Here is a 20,624-nt window from a genome sequence, read left to right as displayed (position 1 = left end):
CCATGGCCTCATAGAGAAAGAGAGAGTTCTGTTCTTTTACTGAGACAAGGCTCGTTACCAGTTGAAAATGTCTCACAGGGCAGAGAATCTAGGAGGAAAGTCCACATTTAACTGACAATAATGACAGCTTCCAGCTTTTTTTTTTTTTCATTTGTAAACTTCCTGCATAATCTCTCTTCTAGGGCAAGGTCAAAAAGAACCACCCATCCTTTTGTGCTTGTTTCTAGTTCTTCCAGTCCCTTCCCTTTGGGGATCACTCAGTACTACCCCCAAGGCCTCCCAAACCAGCCGACTCACTTAGCAGAAGCAGGGTGTTGTTCTGGAGGAAAGCATATTTTGAGTATGATGATCTGGCTTCCAGGCCCAGCCCTGACACTAATGAGCTTAATAACCTTGGACAACTTCCCTAATTCCCTATCCATCAAGTAAGGGCTTGGGCTGGATAAAATGTAAAATCCCTCCCTAGTTTTCATATTCTCTAAAGCTCCGAGGAAAGGAGGAGGATGGAAGAGGGAGAATAAGCGGTGAGACTGAAGCAGGGAAAGTGCCAGGGATGGATTCATGTGAACTGGGAACATCTCACAAAGAGCCTTCCTCCTCCTACCTTAATCACCAGAGGTTGGGCCAGACAGCCCTCCTCCTGCACACAGGAAGGTCCCCACTCATCGGTGGAGAGACCCCAGGGTCCTCAGTTTCCTCAAAATTCAGGAGGGGCAGCTAGATGTCCTCTTGGGCGTGTTCCTGCTCCCAAATCCCATAATTCTTTAAATTCAGGAAGTATCTAACACTACGTATAATTTCCCAGAGAGGGCTGAGATACAGAGCTTCAGACATGCTTGCTGAGAACAGTACCAGTGAGCTCGGGACACAACCCTCGCCAGAATCTTATGCCTTAAGCGACAGTGGGGTGGTCCTTTCCCTTGTTCACTATTTCCCTCAGGGATGTGGCCTTAGGAAAGCCAAGTATCCCCTTCCCCCTTCCATAACTCCCACCAAGGAGAGTCACCAACCAAAATTAGGGCAGGAGGGCAGTGGGATTGGGCGGGTGAAAGGGAATGACAGTTGGTCTGGAGGCCAAGGGGTGGACGGCTCTGGCCCAGGGTGCCCAAGAACAGATGTCATTGATACTCTCAGGCCAGATGAAATGGGAAATGGCCAGAACAGGGAGGAAGTTGCCTTCTCTAAGCAGAAGGGCTACTTGCACTCTCCAGAATGGGAGGGCTGTGGCTCACCCCTGGGGCCCTTCCCTTTTCTCCTCTGAGGCCCTCGTCCAATAAACTATGTCCCAGGAAGCTCTAGAAGTAGATGAGTGCTCTGAGGCCGGGAGTGCAGGAGAGGCTGAACTTCTGTCCCTTTGTCCAGGATCGGGGTGAGGGCCCAGGGGGAGGGGATGGGTGACCCAGCCAGAGTTCAGGCTTGGGGTGGAACTCAGACGGAGGTAACTGTTCACCTTAATTTCATGCTTTTTCCATCCCCAAAGGGAGTACAAAGCCCAACAAAATGATAGGTTCTCAAAGTAGCATATTAATTACCAAACAATTTCCAAAGGTCGTAGAATTGAAAAAGGCCCTGGAAGCCATCCGCTATGATTCCCCTTCATTTTACAGATAAGGAAATTCAGGCTCGGGCCAGTTGAGCAATGAATCTAGAACTGCTTAGCCAAACGGCCTCAGAGGCAGGATCCCAACCTGGTTCTCCGAACGCCAGTCCTGACACTCAGTCTTCTGTGACATGTGTTGGAGTTAACATTTTAACATATGATTGGCTTGCTTGCCATCTAGGGGAGGGGAGGGAGGGGAAAATCGGGAACACGAGGCTATGCGAGGGTCAGTGTTGGAAAATTATCCGCGTGTATGTTCTGAAAATAAAAAGCTTTTAAAAGATCTTTGATACACTAAAAGGTGCAAATTCAAGCTTAGAGAAGGGACAGGACTCTGTGAAATGGGATACTAGGCCTTAACTCAAGCAGGGGCCAGGACCAGGCGCTAACGCGTGGGTTTGGGGTGGAGGGGAGTGGGAAGTCATGCTCTGACCTGCCCAGCTAGCCGGCATAATGGGAGCCTCTTCTGGGAAGGATCCCCGCAGCCTCCTGGGGAGCTGTCCAAGAGCCTAGGAGCATTCCCACAAGGAGCCTCCCCCTCTGGCTTGGCCCTCCGGTGGTGGCTTGGGGCCTATGGTTCTATGGGCTCTCCTGCTTCGGGCCTGACCCAGGCTGGTTCCCTTCCCCTGTTCAGTCCCCATCATTCCAAAGGCAGGAAACTGTCCCTGGCTCAGGGGACCCCCCACCCGAGCCGGCGTTGAGGCTGTGCAATGGGGGAAAGGAGAGAAAGAGAGCAAAGCGAGAGAGAGAGAGAGAGAGAGAGAGAGAGAGAGAGACAGACAGAGACAGAGACAGAGGGAGGGGAGAGAGAGACAGAGACAGAGACAGAGGGAGGGGAGAGAGAGACAGAGACAGAGACAGAGGGAGGGGAGAGAGAGACAGAGACAGAGACAGAGGGAGGGGAGAGAGAGACAGAGACAGAGGGAGGGGAGAGACAGAGAGACAGTTGGAGAGAGAGAGGGAGGGAGAGAGGGGAGCTCTTACTTTCACTTTCCTGGATGGAGGCTGGGTGCAGTGTGCATTTGGAGAGTGGGCCTTGGCCTGTGGAGAGAAAAAACAAATGAGGTGGTTCCCTTCCCTGTGGGCAGTGTTAGGTGAGAAGCCTGCTGATGGCTGACCACGGGCTCCCAGGGATCCTCACACTCCTGCCCTTAGGGAATTACGCGTGGGTGCACGTTACCCAACACACAGCAGCAGCTGGAATGGTCAGCCCCTGCTGATGGCAGATGCTAAGGCCTTCTCATTTACACATTCAGTCTCACTTATCACAGGAACAAACACAGTGTTTTATACTCCCCTAGTTAATGACATTCCCCCTATGTCCCGTGTCTGTCTGTCTGTGTGTGTCTCTCTCTCTCTGCCTCTCTGTCTCTGTCTCTCTGTCTCTCTCTGTGTCTGTCTGTCTGTCTCTCACACACACACACAGGTTGTCCCCCCTTGCCCCTCTCCCCCCTCCCCCGCTTGCCTAGGGCAGGGCAGTTCGCCCCCCAGACCGCGTTTCCTCCCTGACCCGAGCGGCCGCGCCCTGCAGGCTGCTGCCCTTGCGCCCTGAGGAGCCCCGCAGACCCTCCCGCGGCCGCCCGCAGCCCCGGGGCTCACCTTTCTGCACCTGGAGCTCCATGAGGCTGTGCACTGTCTGCTCAAAGTGGCGGTGGTTGAACTCCATCACCAGGCAGCAGTAGACGCCGCTGTCCTGCGCCGTCAGGTTGAGCAGCGTGATGGAGAAGTTGCCGTGGTGGTCGGAGGCCAGCTCCACGCCCCGGTGCGGCCCGCTCTGGCTGCCGTTGGCCGCGCGGTGCCCGCCGTGGTGCGGGTGCAGCTCCCGCTCCGTGACGTTGCGGATGGACCTCCTCTCCGAGCAGCTCTGGCTCTCCCCGTGGCCCATGTGCCACGTCTTGAAGAGCGAGTCGTGACGGTCGCTGAGGGAGCCCGTGACCTTGCAGCTCATGGTGACGTTCTGCCCTTCGGGACACACGTAGAGGGAGTAGGGCGCGGCGACCTTCAGGGCGGCGGCCGGGCCTGGGAGAGGGACGAAGCCCAGTTACCTCGGCGGGGTCTCAGTGCTCAGGGACCGCCCCCGCGGCCCCGCCCCAAACCCGGCCTGAGACCGGCCCCCTCCCGGAGAAGAGCCTCGGGCGTCAGAGGCCGGTCCCTCTGTGGGAAACCCCCCCCCTCCCCGGTGAGCGGGGACCATGGTAACCGCTGTCACCCGCATCCCCATCAGAAGGGCTCTTGCCGGCCGGAAACTTCCAGGCGCTGTGGAGATAGAGGAAGGTGTCCGTCCGTCAGTCAGGGAGCCCCGGCGATGTCAAGGACGGGCTCTGCCCTCGAGCTCACGCCCTAACGGGAGTAAAATGTCGGGAGGCGGCGGTGCTGGCGGGTCCTAGGCGGGAGGCTGTGGGACACGGGCGGGGAACGACTCGGAGCGAGGGTTTTGACCTGAGCCATGAAGAAAATCGGGGCTTCCCGGCTGTGTGGCCCCGGGCAAGTCACTTAGCCCCGAATGCGCTTGGAGAGGGTCCTTCCTGCGGCCGATCCCGCTGTGGTCTCAGCCGCAGCTGCTCTCCGAGAGGGACCGCTAAGTTACGGGGGTGACAGTCTCCATCATCCCCAAAGAAATTAGAAACTACGGAAGTGTATTCAGGGAGCTGTAGATAAGGAGGCTCTCCTCATCTTCATCTACCCCACTCCCAACATCAAGACCAGACTTAATGAAAGTCGGTTAAATCAAGGGCTCTTAACGTGGGGTCTACAGTTAGATTTCAGGGGGTTCCTGAACTCAGATTAAAAAAAAAACCTTTATTTTCACTAACATTTAGCAGAAATTTGTTATTCCCCTCGATCATGATTTTTTAAAACTATTCTGAGAAGGGGTCCAGAGGTTTATCGGACACTGCCAGAGGGATCCCTGAGCTAAAAAGGGGGTTACAACACTTGTTTTATTCAATTCAATAAGCATTTATTAAGCACTTGCTGTGTACCTGTCCCCATGCTGCCATCAAGGAGTTTATATTCTTCCGTGCCAAACAAATATAGGGAGAGAGAACTATCCCTTCTGTTGAGGAGGAACAAGGCTCTGACCTTTGAAAAACATTGAGAGCAAAGCTGACCACTGATCCACACAGCCCCAGCTTAGCCAAATAAAAGTCTTAAAGGTTGTACACACACTCACTCACACACACATATTCACACACACACACACACTCATACACATACTCACACTCACACACACACACTCATACACATACACTCACACACACACACACACACACACACTCACACACACACACACTGTTGCAGTGATGGACTTATAGTCCCCTCAACCCACCCTCCCAGGCTTGGGACTGGAGCCTTTGTACCGGGCATTGGCTACAGTTAGCAATGGCCAATTCACCATCCCTGAATGAAAAACCTCAGGAAAAGACTGGTTCCTCCCAAGAGAAATTGAAAGTGGAGGCTGTTGCCAAGCTGAATAATCTTCCCGCACAGCTGCCAAAGCCGACTGCCAACTGGGCAGCATAGGAGGGTCAGCCGTGGGCGGCTCCTCCAGAACACCAGGGGCCGGGTCCACCGGCCCCTTAGGAGCTCAGTGGGGAAGTGGAAGGCAGCATCAGGGGCAGAGCGAGCAGTCCTTGCTGGCATCCCAGCCCGGCTCCCGGCTAGGTGTAAAACCGTCCCTGTGGGCCTCGGGCTCTGTGCATCCTCAGGCTTCTGGGAGGACTGAGGAAATGCCAGCTTTATTTCCTTTGGACACGTCCCGGACCCACAGGCCTGGAAGGGTTTTCCAACAAGTCAGTATGCCGATCTTTGTCCAGTGCCCACTAGGTACGGGGCCCTGAGTTGAGCTAGCTGGTGAGTAGGAGAGGGAAGGAGGAATATAGATAATAAGGTTCTCTCTCCTGTGTCACTGAATACTCAGAGGATTCAGAACAATCCCCCATCATCCCCTACAAATACCCCCCATTTTCTGATCTCAAGACTCTGAACAGTCAAAAGTTGCTTATTTAATTAAATTAAGTAAAAATTGTTTAGGAGTCTGAAGCGACTTGGGAGATGATCTTCCCCAAGTTTATCTAAGACCTAGAAGCAAGATAATGGCAGAATTGGGACGGAATCTGGGTCTTCCCCTTCCTAGCTACACACGTCTCTACCTAATAGCTTAAATTTGCCCACAACCTAATTCATACTTTCAGGCTCACAACTTAATCTCATGATCTTTGTGACAAGTTTGTCCTGATAGGTGGTATAAGTCTTGTTATCCCCATTTTATGGAGGTAGAAACTGAGACTCAAACTGATGATGATGATGATGACAGCTAGAATTTTTATAACATCTACTATGTTCCAGGCACTGTGTTAAACTCTTTACAAATACTACACTTGATCCCTACAACAACTATGAAAGATAGCGATTATGATTATCTTACAGTTGAGAAAACTGAGGCAAAAAATAGTTTTAAAGTTAATTGCCCCAAGATAGGATCTAGTCCAAATAAACTAAGCCCCAGAGAGATGAAATTGCTTCCTCTAGCTTTCTAGAGACCAACGCATTTTATTTTTGCTGAGGCAGTTGGGGTTAAGTGACTTGCCCAGAGTCCCACAGCTAGGAAGTGTTAGGTGTCTGAGACCAGATTTGAACTCAGGGCCTCTGGACTCCAGGGCTGGTACTCTAACCACTGCACCACCTAATGCATTTTTAACTGAGTTGAAGAGACTCTGTTGTCTGGGACATAGAGACCCATTAGCTGGTATTTTCCTCTGACTGACTCGTCCTCACCTCCTGTGACCCAGCAGGACATAAGTACTTGAGAGGAGAGAGGTACAGGACTCCGATTTGGATAAGAAGGGGGAGGGGAAAGTCGGGAGCATCACTGAAGTTCTAGGGGGATTCAGAGGAAGGGATGGACCCAAGCATCTGAATTAACATGTGAAGGCCCCAGGCAGGAGCAGCTCTTGTACCTCCATCCAGACCCCAACTTGATGCTATTAAGGGGAGGGTCACAAGTCAGCCCCCCCTTCTCCCTGAACCCAGGGATGCTCTTGTGGTCAACAGCATCAAACTCTGCTCAAAGGGCCTGAAGAAGAGCAAAGATGGCGGAAGACAAGCAGAGAAGGTCAGAAGAGTGAACTTCAGGGAGTTCAGAGTGCTAGGGAATGGAAGGAACAGGAAGACAGATCATTCAGAGCTAATGGGGGCAAGAGGGTTGAATTCTAGAGACGTCCCTTTCCAGGCCTTTTCCAGGCCAGACAAAAGAAATCAGTCCAGCTGCCGGGCCCACCCACCTTTTGGACTTGTGCCTGTGTTTTTCCCCTTCTTTTCTCGTCTTCCCGCGCCTCCCGGCAAAGTTCCAGAGAGGAATTTTGCCCAGGAAATGTTTCTCACCGACACTGTGCCCCCTGTGAGACTGCAAGCTCCTTGAAGGCAAGGACCATTATTTGGCTTTCCTTATATTCTCAGCACCTAGCACAGGGCCTGACACATGACTAGTAAATGCATAGCTGGACCCCCGGAACCCCTTCTCCCACAGCTAACCAAGCAGCAGGTGGCAGGAACGGTCCTCAGATTCCGGTCCCCAAGAGCTGGCTGCAGCAGGACCCGGGGCAACTGCAGAGCATGCCCCACGGAAGGGGGCCCGGGGATCTGATGAAACCCGGAACCACCCTCCCCTGCTGGGGGGGAATTTGGCAGATCCAGGAGGGAGCAATTAAGCCCGAGAACGGGGGATTGGAGAAGGAAGGAGCACTCAGCCCAGCCCCTCCCCCAGCTCACATCCCCACCCCCAGCCCCGGTCCTCCAGAGGACCTCTTCCCTTTTCTGAGAAAGAAGAAGAAAAGCCAGGAATTCGGGTCTGTGGAGCTGGGGGTGGGGGGTCAGGGTAGAAGGGGGCAGGGACAGGGTGCTGGGAGTAGGGGGAGCGAGGGGAAGGTAGGAAGAGGGAGTAGAACTATGTGAGATTTCCATCTTACTGAGAAGGAAGCGGTTGGGACACTCTCAGGGTCAGGCTCCCACCTTGAGCTGCCGTCCCCAGGAAGACCAGCAGACTCCAGGCTCGGCCCTGAGTTGACAGAAAGTTCTCTTTGATTTGTTTGTTTGACCCCAGGATCATTTCAAGCTTGGGTCCGAGGCCACAGAGCGGTCCGTTCTTTGCAGGGACTCCAAGGGTCCAGGACACACAATTAAACAGAGTCAGGTCCCGGATTCAAACCCGGATCGCCCGACTCTCTGGAGAAAACCCTTTTAAAGGCATTGAAGTAGTAACTTAGAGACCAGGACCTGCGCCCAGAGAGCTGAGTTCAAATCGGCCTCAGATATATTGATCAGCAGGGCACACCAGCAGGCAAATGATGACAGTCCCACAGCTCCCAGTTATCTCGTAAATGTTACCTCTTCTTCTTATTCTCTTTTCCCGAACCAAGCTAAATCTTTTTCATTGTACGATGTTATGGAAAGGCTTGCTTTATTCCATAAATTTTTTTTTAAGAGACAGCCTGGGATAGTGGATAGAGCCAATAACCTGGAGTCAAAGCTCTGGAGGCAAGAACTGCCTCCCTCAGTTACTAGCTGTGAGACTCTGAACAAGCCGTAATCTCTTTAAGCCTCAGTTTCCTCATCTGTAAAAAGGAGAAAAATTAGGATAAATGATCCCTAAAAGTCCTAACCTTATGTATAGACCTATCTGCGTGTGTTTGTGTGTGTGTGTGTGTGTGTGTGTGTGTGTGTGTGTGTGTGTGAAACAGCAGAGCTGGAAGCACCATTAGCCGCCTGGAGGATGTTTTCCCATTGTTGTAGCAGCAGGCCCATCATTCCCTGTGCACCTGGGACATTGTTGTGAGTCCTGGGGGGAGGGGAAGGGAAAAAGTGAACTCAGGCTCCAGCTTTAGGAGGAAGCACATTGGGGAAGAGAGGAGTCCGTGTGTTCGCAGATGCCGGGCTCAAAGCTACCCAGGCCAGGGAATGAGCCTCGGGAGCCGCCGGCCGGTGGGCCCTGTGTGCAGAATGTGCATCCCGAGAATGGGAGGGCAGCCCCTCCCTCCCTCCTTCTGGGAAAGGAAAGCAGATGGAATCCATAGGAAGCTGCTGCCTCCCTCCTCCCTTCCCAGCTTCCTCCGCCTCCCCGCTCTGCCGGACGGAGTGACCTTCCATTGGCCTGAGCTTGGGTACCTCGGCACTTGGCTCTCTGCAGCCCGTTAGAGCGCCGGGGGCCGGGTCCACAGGCCCAGCTTACGGCTGTGAGATGCTTTTGGCTTTTGCCTCTTTCAGGAAAGGGACCTTAGGCAGGTCCCCAGGAGACAGTGTTTGAGAAGTGTGGTTCCTTTCTCCTGGGCAGCAACCTGGGCTCGTACTTATAGCCACAGCAGCCAGAGGCTGTCGTCCACCGGTCGGGGGCTTGGGACATGGTCAGGGGCCTGGGACGCAGTCAGAGAACTGCCCCTGGCCTCTGGGAGAAGCTCCCTTCAGCCTTCCATGCCCCGGTGGACCGTCCCTACCTGGCCCAGGGACCCAAGAACCTCCCCAGGAGATGGGCGGGAGGGTGACCAGCTCTGCCATTTCCCTCTCCGGCTCCAAAGAATTCTCTTCCCTTTTGAGAGGAGGGGGCCAAGAGCATCTACTTTGAATAAAGCGTCTCCTTCCATTATCCACTGTATGCTACTGAGGAGGGGGCTCTGGTACAAAGGAAAGGAAATGGTGGTCCCAGAAGCCCAGCTCAGGAGAGAGGGAGGGAAAGACTGGGAGACCAGGAGGCCCAGTAGCCCCTCCTCTCACTCGCCAAGAAGAGGATAAAGGCAAAGTTGTCAGAGGTCACACAAATCTAAAATCTGGGGGGGGGAAGGCCGGCCTTGAGCCAGTTGGGAAGCCGGGGGTCTCACCCCTGACCTGTGACCTGGGCCAGTGCCTTCCCACTCCCTGGTCCAGGAGCAGGTGAGAGACCGCAGCTGCTGGGAGACGAGTCCCCACCTGGAGAGCTCCCTTTCTGCTGCAATCGTAATTCTAATAAAATGTCTTAATGTCTCAGGCCATCCCTCCAGCCCCTCTCCTGACAGCTGAAGATCCGAGAGGTTAAGAGCACTGACCTCTGAAATGCCCCAGTGCTGGGCTGCCGTCTCGGCGGGCCTGGATCGGGCCTTCCCCGGAGCCCAGCAGCTCTGGGAGGGCCAAGGACAAAGGGAATCTCAGATGTGTTTATTGATACCTGCTCCAACAGGAAGGGCCCCATTCACATCAGGGGCCCTGAGGGAGACAGGGAAAGGGAAGCCTGAACTCTATTGAAGGAAGCTGCACTTCCAACACCTTGGAGAGGCTCCGTGGGATTCTGGACTGCAGGGCCTCCCTACAAGGGCCTCCCCGGGAAAGAGCCTGAGGGCCTGCCCCCGTTTCCCAAATCCCTGGCTCCCGCCTCCATGGCCACAAGGAAGCTCAGCCCGGGACAGTTCCAGCGTCCCCACCCAATACCCCAGTCACTCACTACGGGAAGAGCAGATAAATGGACGCAGGCCAGTGGGGACGCAGGCAGCCAAGGGCCTGTGACCCCCGAGGAAGAGCTCAGTCCCCCCTTTCTCTTCCCTTCCTCCCTCACCCCCCACTGTGGCCTGACTGAGCCCCGGACGGCCGGGGAGGGTCCCTCGGCCTAGCTCAGCGATTGTTTATTCTTCCCTCTTGCTTTGGATGGAGCTCGGGCAATCGGAAAACCCCAGGCCATGCACAGCTCAGGAAAACACTCACAGTCCTGCTCGGGAGGGAGCCGTGGGATGGGAATTATGAGATCCCCTGCCAGCCCCACTCCCTCGGGGAAAGGTGGGGCTCTCTGGGGCCGGGAAGGGCCCAAATGGCCTCCTCCTCCCTCTCAGGCTCCTCATTTTTGCCTGCTAGAACACTTAAATATTAACTAAGACTGGTAGCAGTCTCCCAGGTGTCAGGACGGAGTCAGTGTATTCGGGGTCCCAGGAAGAGCCGTCACCAGAGCTCTGGCAGTTACAAAGGGCCAGCGGGCCCGAATGGCTGCACTTGGACAGGAAGCCGGCGACTTGTGCCCCGGGTGGCTGAGATTGGAAGCATCAACAGGGAGAAGACCAAGGCTGCTTTCCCCCTTCACCCAACACCCTGAACCAAATGGACCTTAATGATGACAGAGAACGGGGATGAGAGCAAAAATGATGTCGACATGAGTGGCAGTGATAGCGGCGATTGACAGCTTAGCACCCGGCGCAGAGGACTTTAAAAATCCATATGGGGGGGGGGGGGATGGCCACAAGGATCCCACTGCCAACCCCTAGCCTTCCTCTTAGCCTTTTTTTCTTTTCTTTTTTTTTTCTTTTTTTTTTTTTTTGGCTGAGGCAATTGCGGTTAAGTGACCTGCCCAGGGGTCACACAGCCAGGAAGTGTTAAGTGACTGAGGTCAGATTTGAACTCAGGCCCTCCCGACTTCAGGGCTGCACCACCTAGCTGCCCCTTGGCCGCCTTTTTAGACTAGTATTAAATATTTTGTCCACTGTAGTGTCCTACAGCAAGAGGATCCAAAGGGGTCAGTCCCGAGAGCTGGACCTTAACATTAGCTCTTACTGTCCAGACCCGGCTCATCTCGCCTGTGGAGAATGAGGCATTTTGGGAAGTTCCCGGACTTAGAGGCAGAAGACATGAATTCTAGCTTATGCATGAGTTTATCCCTCTCTGCACCCCAGAGTTTTCCTATTAAATTGGAATTTAATCTAAAATTAAATAGGAAATTACATTTCCTATTAAATTGGGATAATCAGATCATCTCTTCCCCATCTCAGAGGATTGTCAGGAGCATCTATCGGGAGCATCTTTAAAGTTCTTTGTGAGTGCACATCATGACAGACCTGGGAACTCCGGGGCTTGGGGAGCCGTGATTTCCTCAGAGCAGCTTCTCCCACCTTCCAGCCCGGATCAAACCCCACCGGAGAGTCTTGGGAAAGTGCCGTACCCAGAACGCTCCGGGAGGGCTGATCCTCTGCAGACGTGGCCAGACGATAACAGCCAGTCTGCCCGACACGCGGTCTCTGACCAACAGTATGATAATATCTATAATATTATACATAGAGTGGAGTGTAATTAGCCCTTAGTGAATGACACTGACTCAAAGTCCCGCTAGCTGCTGGCAGAGCCTCTGAGAACCCAGGGACATGTGACGTAATGACCAGCCTCCGCTATCAGGGATCCAGACTTTGCAGCTCCATCCCCTGCTCCTCCAGAGACGAGGAGACTGGCACAGAGAGAGAGGTCCGGGGAGTTCTTTCTTAGCAGAGAAGATCCACTCAGAGCCGACGCCCCACAGTCTAACAACGTAGATTCCTGAAGGAATCGGGCCCTGAGAGCAGGTAGCAGAGGATGAACAAAGGGGAGGGATGCTAGAAGAAGTGGGAGGTCAGGGATGAGCTGGGGCCAGCAAGAAAAGCCAAAGCACAAAAAGATTTTTAAAAACACTATATATTAAAAGGATCTAAAAAATGGGGGTGACTAATGCTTGGAGTGGAAGAAACACCACCAAAGGATGCAAATTTGGGTGGGGGAATATTATATATTTCCATTCAATATGATTGGCTTTCTTTAAAATGTTATATATTAGCACTGAAGTCAGAGGACCTGAGTTCAAATCTGATCTCAGATACTTCACACTTCTTAGCTGTGTGATCCTGGGCACTTAACTCCGATTATCTCAGCAAAATACATATATATGTATATGTATGTATGTATTTTATTTAATTTAAAACATGATTGTGAGAAGGTCTCCCATAGATTCCACTCAACTGCTAGAGAGGTCTTGGACTCACACACACACACACACACACACACACACACACACACACACACAGAAAAGGTCAAGAATTCCTGGTTTAGAACATGGGACTGAATCTAATAAGATGAAATTTAATAAGGATCAATGTAAAGTGTACATTTGGAGTAAAAAAAATCCATTTCACAAGCAAACGCGAAATGGGAGGAACATAGTTAAGAAGTTTGTCTGGAAAAGATCCGAGGGTCTTAGTGGGACTGCAAGTTCGGGGAGTCCTCGGTGTTTAATGCAACAGCCAAAAAAACTTGGGCTAAAGAGAGATGAGGTCTCCAGGAATAAGGAAGTGACCAATCCACCTCAGTCAGACAGCAACCTCAGCATCTGGTTCACTTCTGGCATCACAAATTGGGAAGGACAATGATAAGCGAGACTTTGCAGAGGAAGGCGACCAGAAGAGTGAACCGTTCTGAGATGGTGCAAAAACAGGATTATCTGAAGGAACCGGGAGTGTTTAATTAGAGAAGAGAAGGTAGCCAGAAGGGGAGGAGCAGCATGACTGTCATAAGGTGCTTGGAAAGGTATCACATGGAAGAGGAACTGTATTTCACGAGGACAGCCACAAAAAGTGAGCAGAAGGTACAAGGGGCCAATTTAGGCTTGATGGGAGGAAAAATTTCCTCACTATGAAAATGGTCCAAAAAGTGGAAAGGGCTCTCTCAGAAGGAGGGGGCTCCCCCTCCCTGGAGACCCATAACCAAAGGCTGGGCGACCACCTGCATCACATATCGCATTAGGATCCTTTATCAGGGTGGGCAGACTAGCCTGAATGGCCACTGAGGGCTTTGGAAATCGACAATTCTGGGATTTTAGCAAGAGGAGATAATTGCGAGCGGCCTGAGACAGCAGCCAATAAGATGTTTTTAAGTGGACACCTCCCGCCTCCAATATTTGTACGTTTACAAAGATTGTCTGAAGTTGCATGTAAGGGTGTGCTGGAGCCAGCTCAAAGAGCTGATTGTTCAATTTTCACACCTCAGAAAGCAGCAAATGCTCCCAGCCAAGGTCTGTGTGTTGTGTTGTGGAGTTTTTGTGGAGGGCCTAGATTTGAACCTTCTGCTATTCTACAGTCATTTTGTGGTTGTGTTGTGTGTTTTCATTGTGAAGCATTTATTAGCACACCCCCAGTTACATTACTCTATTAATAATGATGTGCATCATGAAACATTTACTAGCACGGCTCTGGTTACATAATTATATGCATCTTGGAGGACAAAAATAGACATTTTAAAAGGATTAAATGAATATGAAATGCTACCTGATCCTAGAGTCAGTGGGAGCCATTGAAGTTTATTGAGTAGAGGAGTAACATGATCAGACTTTCCAAAGTCCCTTTGGGGACATGACTGTGGAAGTCATGGTTAGAGATTGTATTACAGGTTAGCCAAATAGTGCCATTGTGGCACACTGGCAGTCAAAAGACCTGAGTTCAAATCCAGCCTCAGTGAGTCAGAGCAAGACTGAGCTTCCATTTGCCTCAATTTTCTCATCTGTAGAATGGGAATGATAGTAATAGCACCTATCTCCCCAGGTTGTGGTGAGGAGTCAATGAGATTTTATGTAACGTTCACTTGCAAACATGAAAGGGAGACATAAATGTCCCCTGACCTCAAGAAGAAGCCTCCATCCTGTGGGACAGGGCTTAAGACCTCTTGCCCTTGTGGTTTCTCTAGCCATCTGCGTAACTTGACCATGACTGCATCAGAAACTTGCACCACTGGCTTTCACAATCTGAGATGCTGTAGAGGGAAGACTAGGACTTCCCTTTCCAGTTCCCATCCCCCACCCCCACCCCCCCAAAAAAAAAAAAACATTAATGCAATCTCAGTTTACATAAAAAGCAGTTTTGAGCCTAGAATGGAATTGGGAATATTGTCACTGCGCTCTGCCCGTGGGAAGTCTGTGCTCAGACCTGGGTGCTCCATTCTAGGCAGAACGTTGGAAGCTACAGAAGGCATCCAGAGAGATCAAGCCCAGATGGTGAGGGATCATCGTTGTATGAGGAACCTTAAAAAAAAACTTTGGGTGTCTCACTTTTACCAAAAAAAGGTTTATAATATCTTGACTTAAACTTCGCCGGATTTAAAGTGCTGCAGGTGAACTAAGTGATGTATTCTTTAGCATCTTTTTTTTTAAGGAATCCTTTCCAGCATTTTTTATCATAAAAAAATGTAATCTAGCTTGCACAACTGGTACTATTGCACAAGGCGTAGCTTTTGTTCAGAATGGTGATGGAAACTTGCTCATGATTTATTCTCATCGATGAAAGTATCTTTTCCCTTTAAGATTTTATAGATTTTTTTTGGTTTGTTCTTCTGTGCCTGCAGTTTAAATTATTTCAGGATTTTCAAATGTTCTTAAATTATGATGCAATTTTGATTAAGGATGGAAATAAAAATGATTTTGCTCATAAAAAAATAGAAGAAAGGGAGAAAGTTGGGTGGGGGACTTGTGGTAGCTTTCTTCAGTTATTGGAAGGATTGTCTCTTAGAAAAGAGTTTAGCTTTCCTCTCTTTAGCTCCGGATGGAAAAAGAATGAGTAATGGATGAAGGGTGAGAGAGAAAAATCTAGGACTGATGAAAGGAAAACTGTCCCAACAGTTAGAAGTAGATAGAGAAGGGGCTGTCTGGGGAGGGAATGAGTCCCCCTTCCCTAGAAGGCTTCGAGCAAAAGCTTTTAAATTTTTCATTTACTTTTTTCAGGTAAATTATAAAGGGCTGCTAGCCTAGATCACATCGGAATTCCCTTCTCATTCATGAGGTTCTGTGATAAATCAATAAGCATTTAGTAAGCACCTACTGCATATGCCAGATCTTATTCCAAGGCCAGGGATTTGCAAAGAAAAGCAAAAAACAGCCTCTGTTGCATGGAGCTTATTATCCAGGAAAGATGGCTACTTCAGATTAACAAATATATTTCCCCCTTCCTTGGACTTGATCTTCTAACTTTAGCTATATTTACCAAAAAATGGGGAAGAGGCCCTCCATTTCTCAGGACCAACCCCTTCTGCCCACCGACCTTGGGCTGCCCACCCCATCTTTCTCAGGGAAAATCTTCAAGCATCATAAATAATAGATAGTAGCTAGCATTCATACAGCACTCAAAGGTTTGCAAAGTACTTCACAAATATCTCATTTTACATCACGATAATCTGGGAAGTAGGTGCTATTTTTAATTCCCTTTTATGGATGAGGAAATGAAGACTGAAGAAGGTTATGTTATTTGCCCAGGGCTGCACGGCAAATTAAGTGTCTGAGGCAGGATTTGAATGAAGGTCTTTCTGACTCCATGTCTAGCATTCTACTCATTGAGCCAGCTCCGCCATTTCTGCCCATCCATGTTCCTCATACCTTCCCAGCCTGGTTCTGCCCTCCCAGAGAATGAAAGGCTCCCACAACATGCCCCTAGTCCTTGGCCAATCATCAGGACTCTCTGTGATCCTGATCCCTCCCCCTCCCCATCTGGTACCAGACCTCTCGGATTATCTACCAGTTGAATGTAAACTGCTTAAGGACAAGGACTACAACACTTAGCAAAATACCCTGAATATAGCTGGTACTTAATACATGCTTATTGAATTGAATAATATTGAACCCATAATATTAGAAAAAGCACTTAATGTTAAGGTTTTCCCTTCAAATCTGCAGAATGCTTCATTTTTTCAGATTATTTTCCTATCTCTTATTGAATGGACACAATCTAGTTTGGGTGTATTAGCCCCATTTTATAGGTGAGAGAACAGCCATTCAGGGAAGGTTGATAGTTTTCTCAAGGACACACAGCAGCAGAGCTGAGAACAGATTCCAGGTCTCCCAGCTCCCAAATCAGGGTTGCTTTTCTAAGCTCCTTTTAGGACCTTTGGACATTTAACCATCCCCACAGAACCTCCGAAAAAAGGAAGGTTTGTGGAACCCAGGAGCTATTAAGCTGAGACCATCAGAAACAAGAAGTTTTCTGGTGTTAGGATCTCTGAGAGAAGTCTTTAACAGAGTGAAAATTCAGAGTTCTTGGCCCTGCCTATGGGGCTAGTCTCTGGGTTAGGAGCAATCCTAATTGTATCCTAATTAGGAACTATCCAATCTTAATTTATCCTAATTAGAAACCATCCTAATTCTCAGTGCATACAACTGGATTTGAATAACCCTTCAAAAAAATCAAGTTTTCCAATAGGAAAGGAACTTAGAAGTCACGGAGCCAGCCCTTCCCATTTTACAGATAGGGAGAATTGAGCCCAGAGACAGGGTTACCCAAGTAAGAAAGCTGATTGAAATTCAGGCTCTCTGATGTCAAATACGGTTCTCTGTACCCGGGGAAGCCGGTGGCCCTGAGTCTGGGCCCCACGTCTTAGAATTGGAAGAGCTCAGTCCAGCTAGTCTCACCCTTCCTAGAGGGGATCCCCAACATCTCATAGGAAAGCCTCCTGTGAAGGGAGCAAGGCAGCCCGGACAACTTGCAGACAACTCTAAGAGTCAGGAAGTCTTCCCTCTGGTCCCTCCTGCACAAGGACATGGAGACCCTGTGATTTCAGGAAAGTGAGCATCCCCATCACCATGACCCCAACCCAGCTCAAACTCTGCTGTGCATCCATCACTAGCTCAGAGGATTCAAGGACTAAAACTCATTGCACTGGCCCATGGGGAACCAGTTCCCTCCTGGTCTGCAGGGCTGAGCTCCCTGCCCCGGCCCAGCTCTTCATCATGTCCAGGCTCGTTTGTTTGGCTTTTCTTTGCCCCAGTCTCCACAGCCATAGTGAGGGCAGGGCAGCAGGGGACAGAGTGACCCAGCTTGGTGTCCTGGAGTGACATTAGGAAATCGGAAGTACCCAAAGGACGTCATTTTAGGGAGAGAAGGAAAGGGTGATGATTATTGTTAGGTGGCCCAAGGTTAGAGTACTAGGTTTGGAGTCAGGAAGACTCAAGTTCAAATTCTACCACTGATATTCTCTGTGTGACAATGGGGAAGAGGTTTAGGATGCTTAAACCTCCCAACCTCCATTTCCCCATCTTTAAAATGGGGATAAAAATAACCACCTCCTAGGTAAGGATCTAATAAAGTAATGTTTGTGGAGTGCTTTGTAAACCTTAATGTAACACTTATTATTTGGAAAAAAGCACCCACCTAGGAATTTGGCCCGGTCTGGTCAGTTCTTTCTCTTATTAACTGCATGTTCTTTAGCCGAGCTCCTTAAACTCCATAAGCCTCAGTTTCCCCATCTGTAAAATGGGGTTAGTGATGCCTTCAGTGCCTATCTCACAGGATTTTTGTGAGATTCAAGGGCATATTGAATGGGCAAGTGCTTCAATAATTATAAAACACTCAAAGTTCTCTCTCTCTCTCTTTCCCTGTCTCTCTCTCTCTCTCTCTCTCTCTCTCTCTCTCTCTCTCTCTCTCTCTCTCTCTCTGTCTCTGTCTCTCTGTCTCTCTCTCTGTCTCTCCCTCCCTCCCCTTTCTCCCCTTCCCTCCTTTTCTCTCCTCAATTTCTTGCTCTCCCCTCCCCCACTCCTCCACTACTTCCTAAAAACACTCTCTTAATTCATCTGCCGCTGAGACTTGCTGCTTTTCCCTCACCCTCTCTCTTCCACATCTCTGTCACCATTGGCTGTCGCTGAGAACAGGGTCTCTCATTCCCTCCCTCCTTGGGTTCTGGGTCAGTGGGATGCAGCCTCCCTGCTTTGCCAGCCTTAGCCTGCTCCCTGCTCTCCCTGGCCATAACCCTCGGCTTATCAGAGGCCCCCAGAGCCTGGGCCTCCTAAGGACAGAGATAAGAGGTTGCCTTCAGAGTGGAGTGTGTGAGGCCATTTCTGGGGTTGTACCCAGCTTCCCTGCATTCTTTCTCTGCAGTCCTGCCCCTTCCCTCAAATCCAGCTGGCCTGGCTTCCACCCCCACCCCAGGGGGCCTCCCTGCAGGCAGGCCCAGACTCTGCCCCCAGCTGTGTCCTCTCCTTCCCTCCCTTCAGGACGGTCAAGCCTCTGACTTGGGTTTCTAACAGGAAAGTAGAGGCTCTTCTGCCTCACAAAGATCTGATGGATAGGGGCACTCTTCCCCACCTAACTGAGCGCTTTGTGGGCAGTGCCCAAAGATAAGTGATGTGTCAGGGAAGGGGGAGACGCAAAAGAAATAGCAGCTGTGGTCCTGCCTTCCAAGGCACCCCCAACTCCCCAGACACCCCGAAAGCACTTGGCATTGGAGGGAGAGAAAGCTGGGCCAAGGAGAGACTGGAGGTGGCCAGTGCTTGCAGCCTCCAGGATCCCTGGAGTCACTCCATAGTGGCTCTCTCCAGGGGGGCTCCCTCTCTGCCCCCCTCCTGTGAGTCACCCAGCTCCCTCCCAACAGGGACACAGCTGCCCTGGTCCCCTTCTTCTCTGCCCTGCCACGTCCCTGGAACTTCAGTCCCGGACTCCGGTGAGCATCCCCCCTGCCCAGACACTCCCTCCGGTCCCAGGTGCCCTCAGGCAGGGGGCACAATCAGGGCATATTCCTTCCTGATACCAGAGAAGCCCCAAGCAGCAGCTGGAGGTTGCAAAGCCCTGCCAAGGTGCAGATGGACCGGGGCTCTCCTGCTCCAAGGCTGGCACCGTCCCCAGGGGCGACACTCCTCGGAATCGACCCGGTCCGCAGGGCCGGAGCCCCTCCCTCAGGGGCTCCCGCGAAGTGCTGGAAACGGGCCGGGATGTCGAGGCCGTCTGGGGACCCTGGCACATTACAGCAAGGTGCGGAGAGAGTCGGCGCGCAAACCCCCTCCTTCCCAAGCCGGCGGCAGCAAGGTTGCCCTTGGAGTTGTCAACATCTGGCCGCCGGCTTAGCCAAAAGCGAACCCAACGCCGGACCCGCCCCGGACCGGGATCCCGAGGCTCCCGCTCCTGCCCCGCGGGCCCCGGCCGGACGGCTGATTTCCCCGGCCGGCCGGCAGGCTCCAGGCTCACCCTTCTCGGACTTGTGCCCTAAATTAGGCACAGGGCCGGGAGGAATGGGGCTGAGCCCCGTGCGGGGAAAGGCCGGCCGCCAGCGGGGCCGTTTCCTCCGGCCTCCCCACCCGCAGCTGGCCCGGCCCCGACGGGGAGTCCAGGCGGCTTTCTCTGTCACAAGAGGACAAGAAAAAGATCGGGAACTTACCTCCGGAGGAAGCCAGGAGGAGGGCGAGGAACAGGGCCCGCCGGTGGCCAAGGACAGCCCCTAGAGGCAAATCCATCTTGGGGGACTTCACAGGCCGCTTTCCTGGGTGGGGAGCGAGAGGGGCTGTCCGGAGCTCCCAGACACGGGACCCGGAGCCGCAGCGGCGGAGAACTTAAGCTGACAGCGGCCGGGACAGCTGTCCTGGCTTGCAGGAAACCTCTCTGAGTGGCTGATCCCTCACAACTCCGCCAGCCAGCCAGTGAGAGTGATAGAGAGGGACAGCACCCCCAGGAGGTGAGAGGGAAACCCGACCCTCAGTGCTGCTGCTGCTGCCGCCGCTCTGCCGTTGCGGCAGCCCTGCCCCGGCCCCGGCCCCTGCCTCTACCCCTACCTTTGCTTCTGCCCTTGCCCTGCCCCTGCCCCTGCTCCTGTCCCCGATTCTGCCCCTGCCCCTGCTCCTGTCCCTGTCTCTGTTTCTGCCCATCCCGGCTCCTGCAGCTGAGGCTGCCATACTCAGCCTGAACTCATTTTGTTTCTCCAAGTGTGAGACCGAAAGCTCCCTGAAGACAATCCCAAGTCTCACTGTAGTAACTGCATGGCCCTTAATAAATGCTGACTGAGTCAACATAAAATGAACATAATATCTGAAGACTTCATGTGAAAATCTGTCGTTGACTAGGACGGCTTTATTTTTAAAAAAATCTATGATCTTTTGTAAATTCAGAAAGGCAGCTAGAAATCAAGCCTTTAGGCAGGGAGTTAGGGATATTTGAGTGGTAGAGGAAAGGGCTCCCCCATTTATTGTAATCACACAAATGGGGAGAATCCCAGTGCTATTCTACACCATGAAGGCTTGACCAGGCAAAATGAGTTGCTATAATGGAACTGTCACAATGCCATTCATTGAAAGCAAATCGAGGCTTGGGATTTGAAAATCATGCCGGGAGGATGCTTATGGCAAAGATAAATTTCAATACCTTTTGTCTTAATAAGCCCCCCCTACCATGATAACAATTCCATCCCTAGACACTAATGCCAAGAGTTATTAAGCTGGGATCAGGGAACTTGCTGTTCCTAACATTTTTAACAGTTAAACATT

General features: G+C 51.4%; 2 protein-coding genes across 2 annotated transcripts in view; one reads left to right on the top strand and one right to left on the bottom strand.

Moving 5' to 3' along the window:
• The window catches only part of VSIR (V-set immunoregulatory receptor), a 31,671-nt gene extending 11,538 nt beyond the window's left edge, over nucleotides 1-20,133 (bottom strand). Inside the window, exons 1-3 of the mRNA XM_051982196.1 lie at nucleotides 19,526-20,133; nucleotides 3,200-3,619; nucleotides 2,585-2,641 (exon numbers count right to left, since the gene is read on the bottom strand). Of these exons, the coding sequence (XP_051838156.1) occupies nucleotides 2,585-2,641; nucleotides 3,200-3,619; nucleotides 19,526-19,601 (553 nt within the window). The 5' untranslated portion in view covers nucleotides 19,602-20,133. The remainder of the gene's footprint in view (nucleotides 1-2,584; nucleotides 2,642-3,199; nucleotides 3,620-19,525) is intronic.
• Nucleotides 1-20,624, top strand: part of LOC127546965 (cadherin-23-like) — an 85,132-nt gene that overhangs the window by 43,463 nt on the left and 21,045 nt on the right. The gene's annotated exons all lie outside the window — the stretch shown is intronic.

The sequence above is a fragment of the Antechinus flavipes genome, chromosome 2 (assembly GCF_016432865.1).
Source record: "Antechinus flavipes isolate AdamAnt ecotype Samford, QLD, Australia chromosome 2, AdamAnt_v2, whole genome shotgun sequence".
NCBI lineage: Eukaryota > Metazoa > Chordata > Mammalia > Dasyuromorphia > Dasyuridae > Antechinus > Antechinus flavipes.
This window is presented reverse-complemented; position numbering and strand designations above follow the sequence as displayed.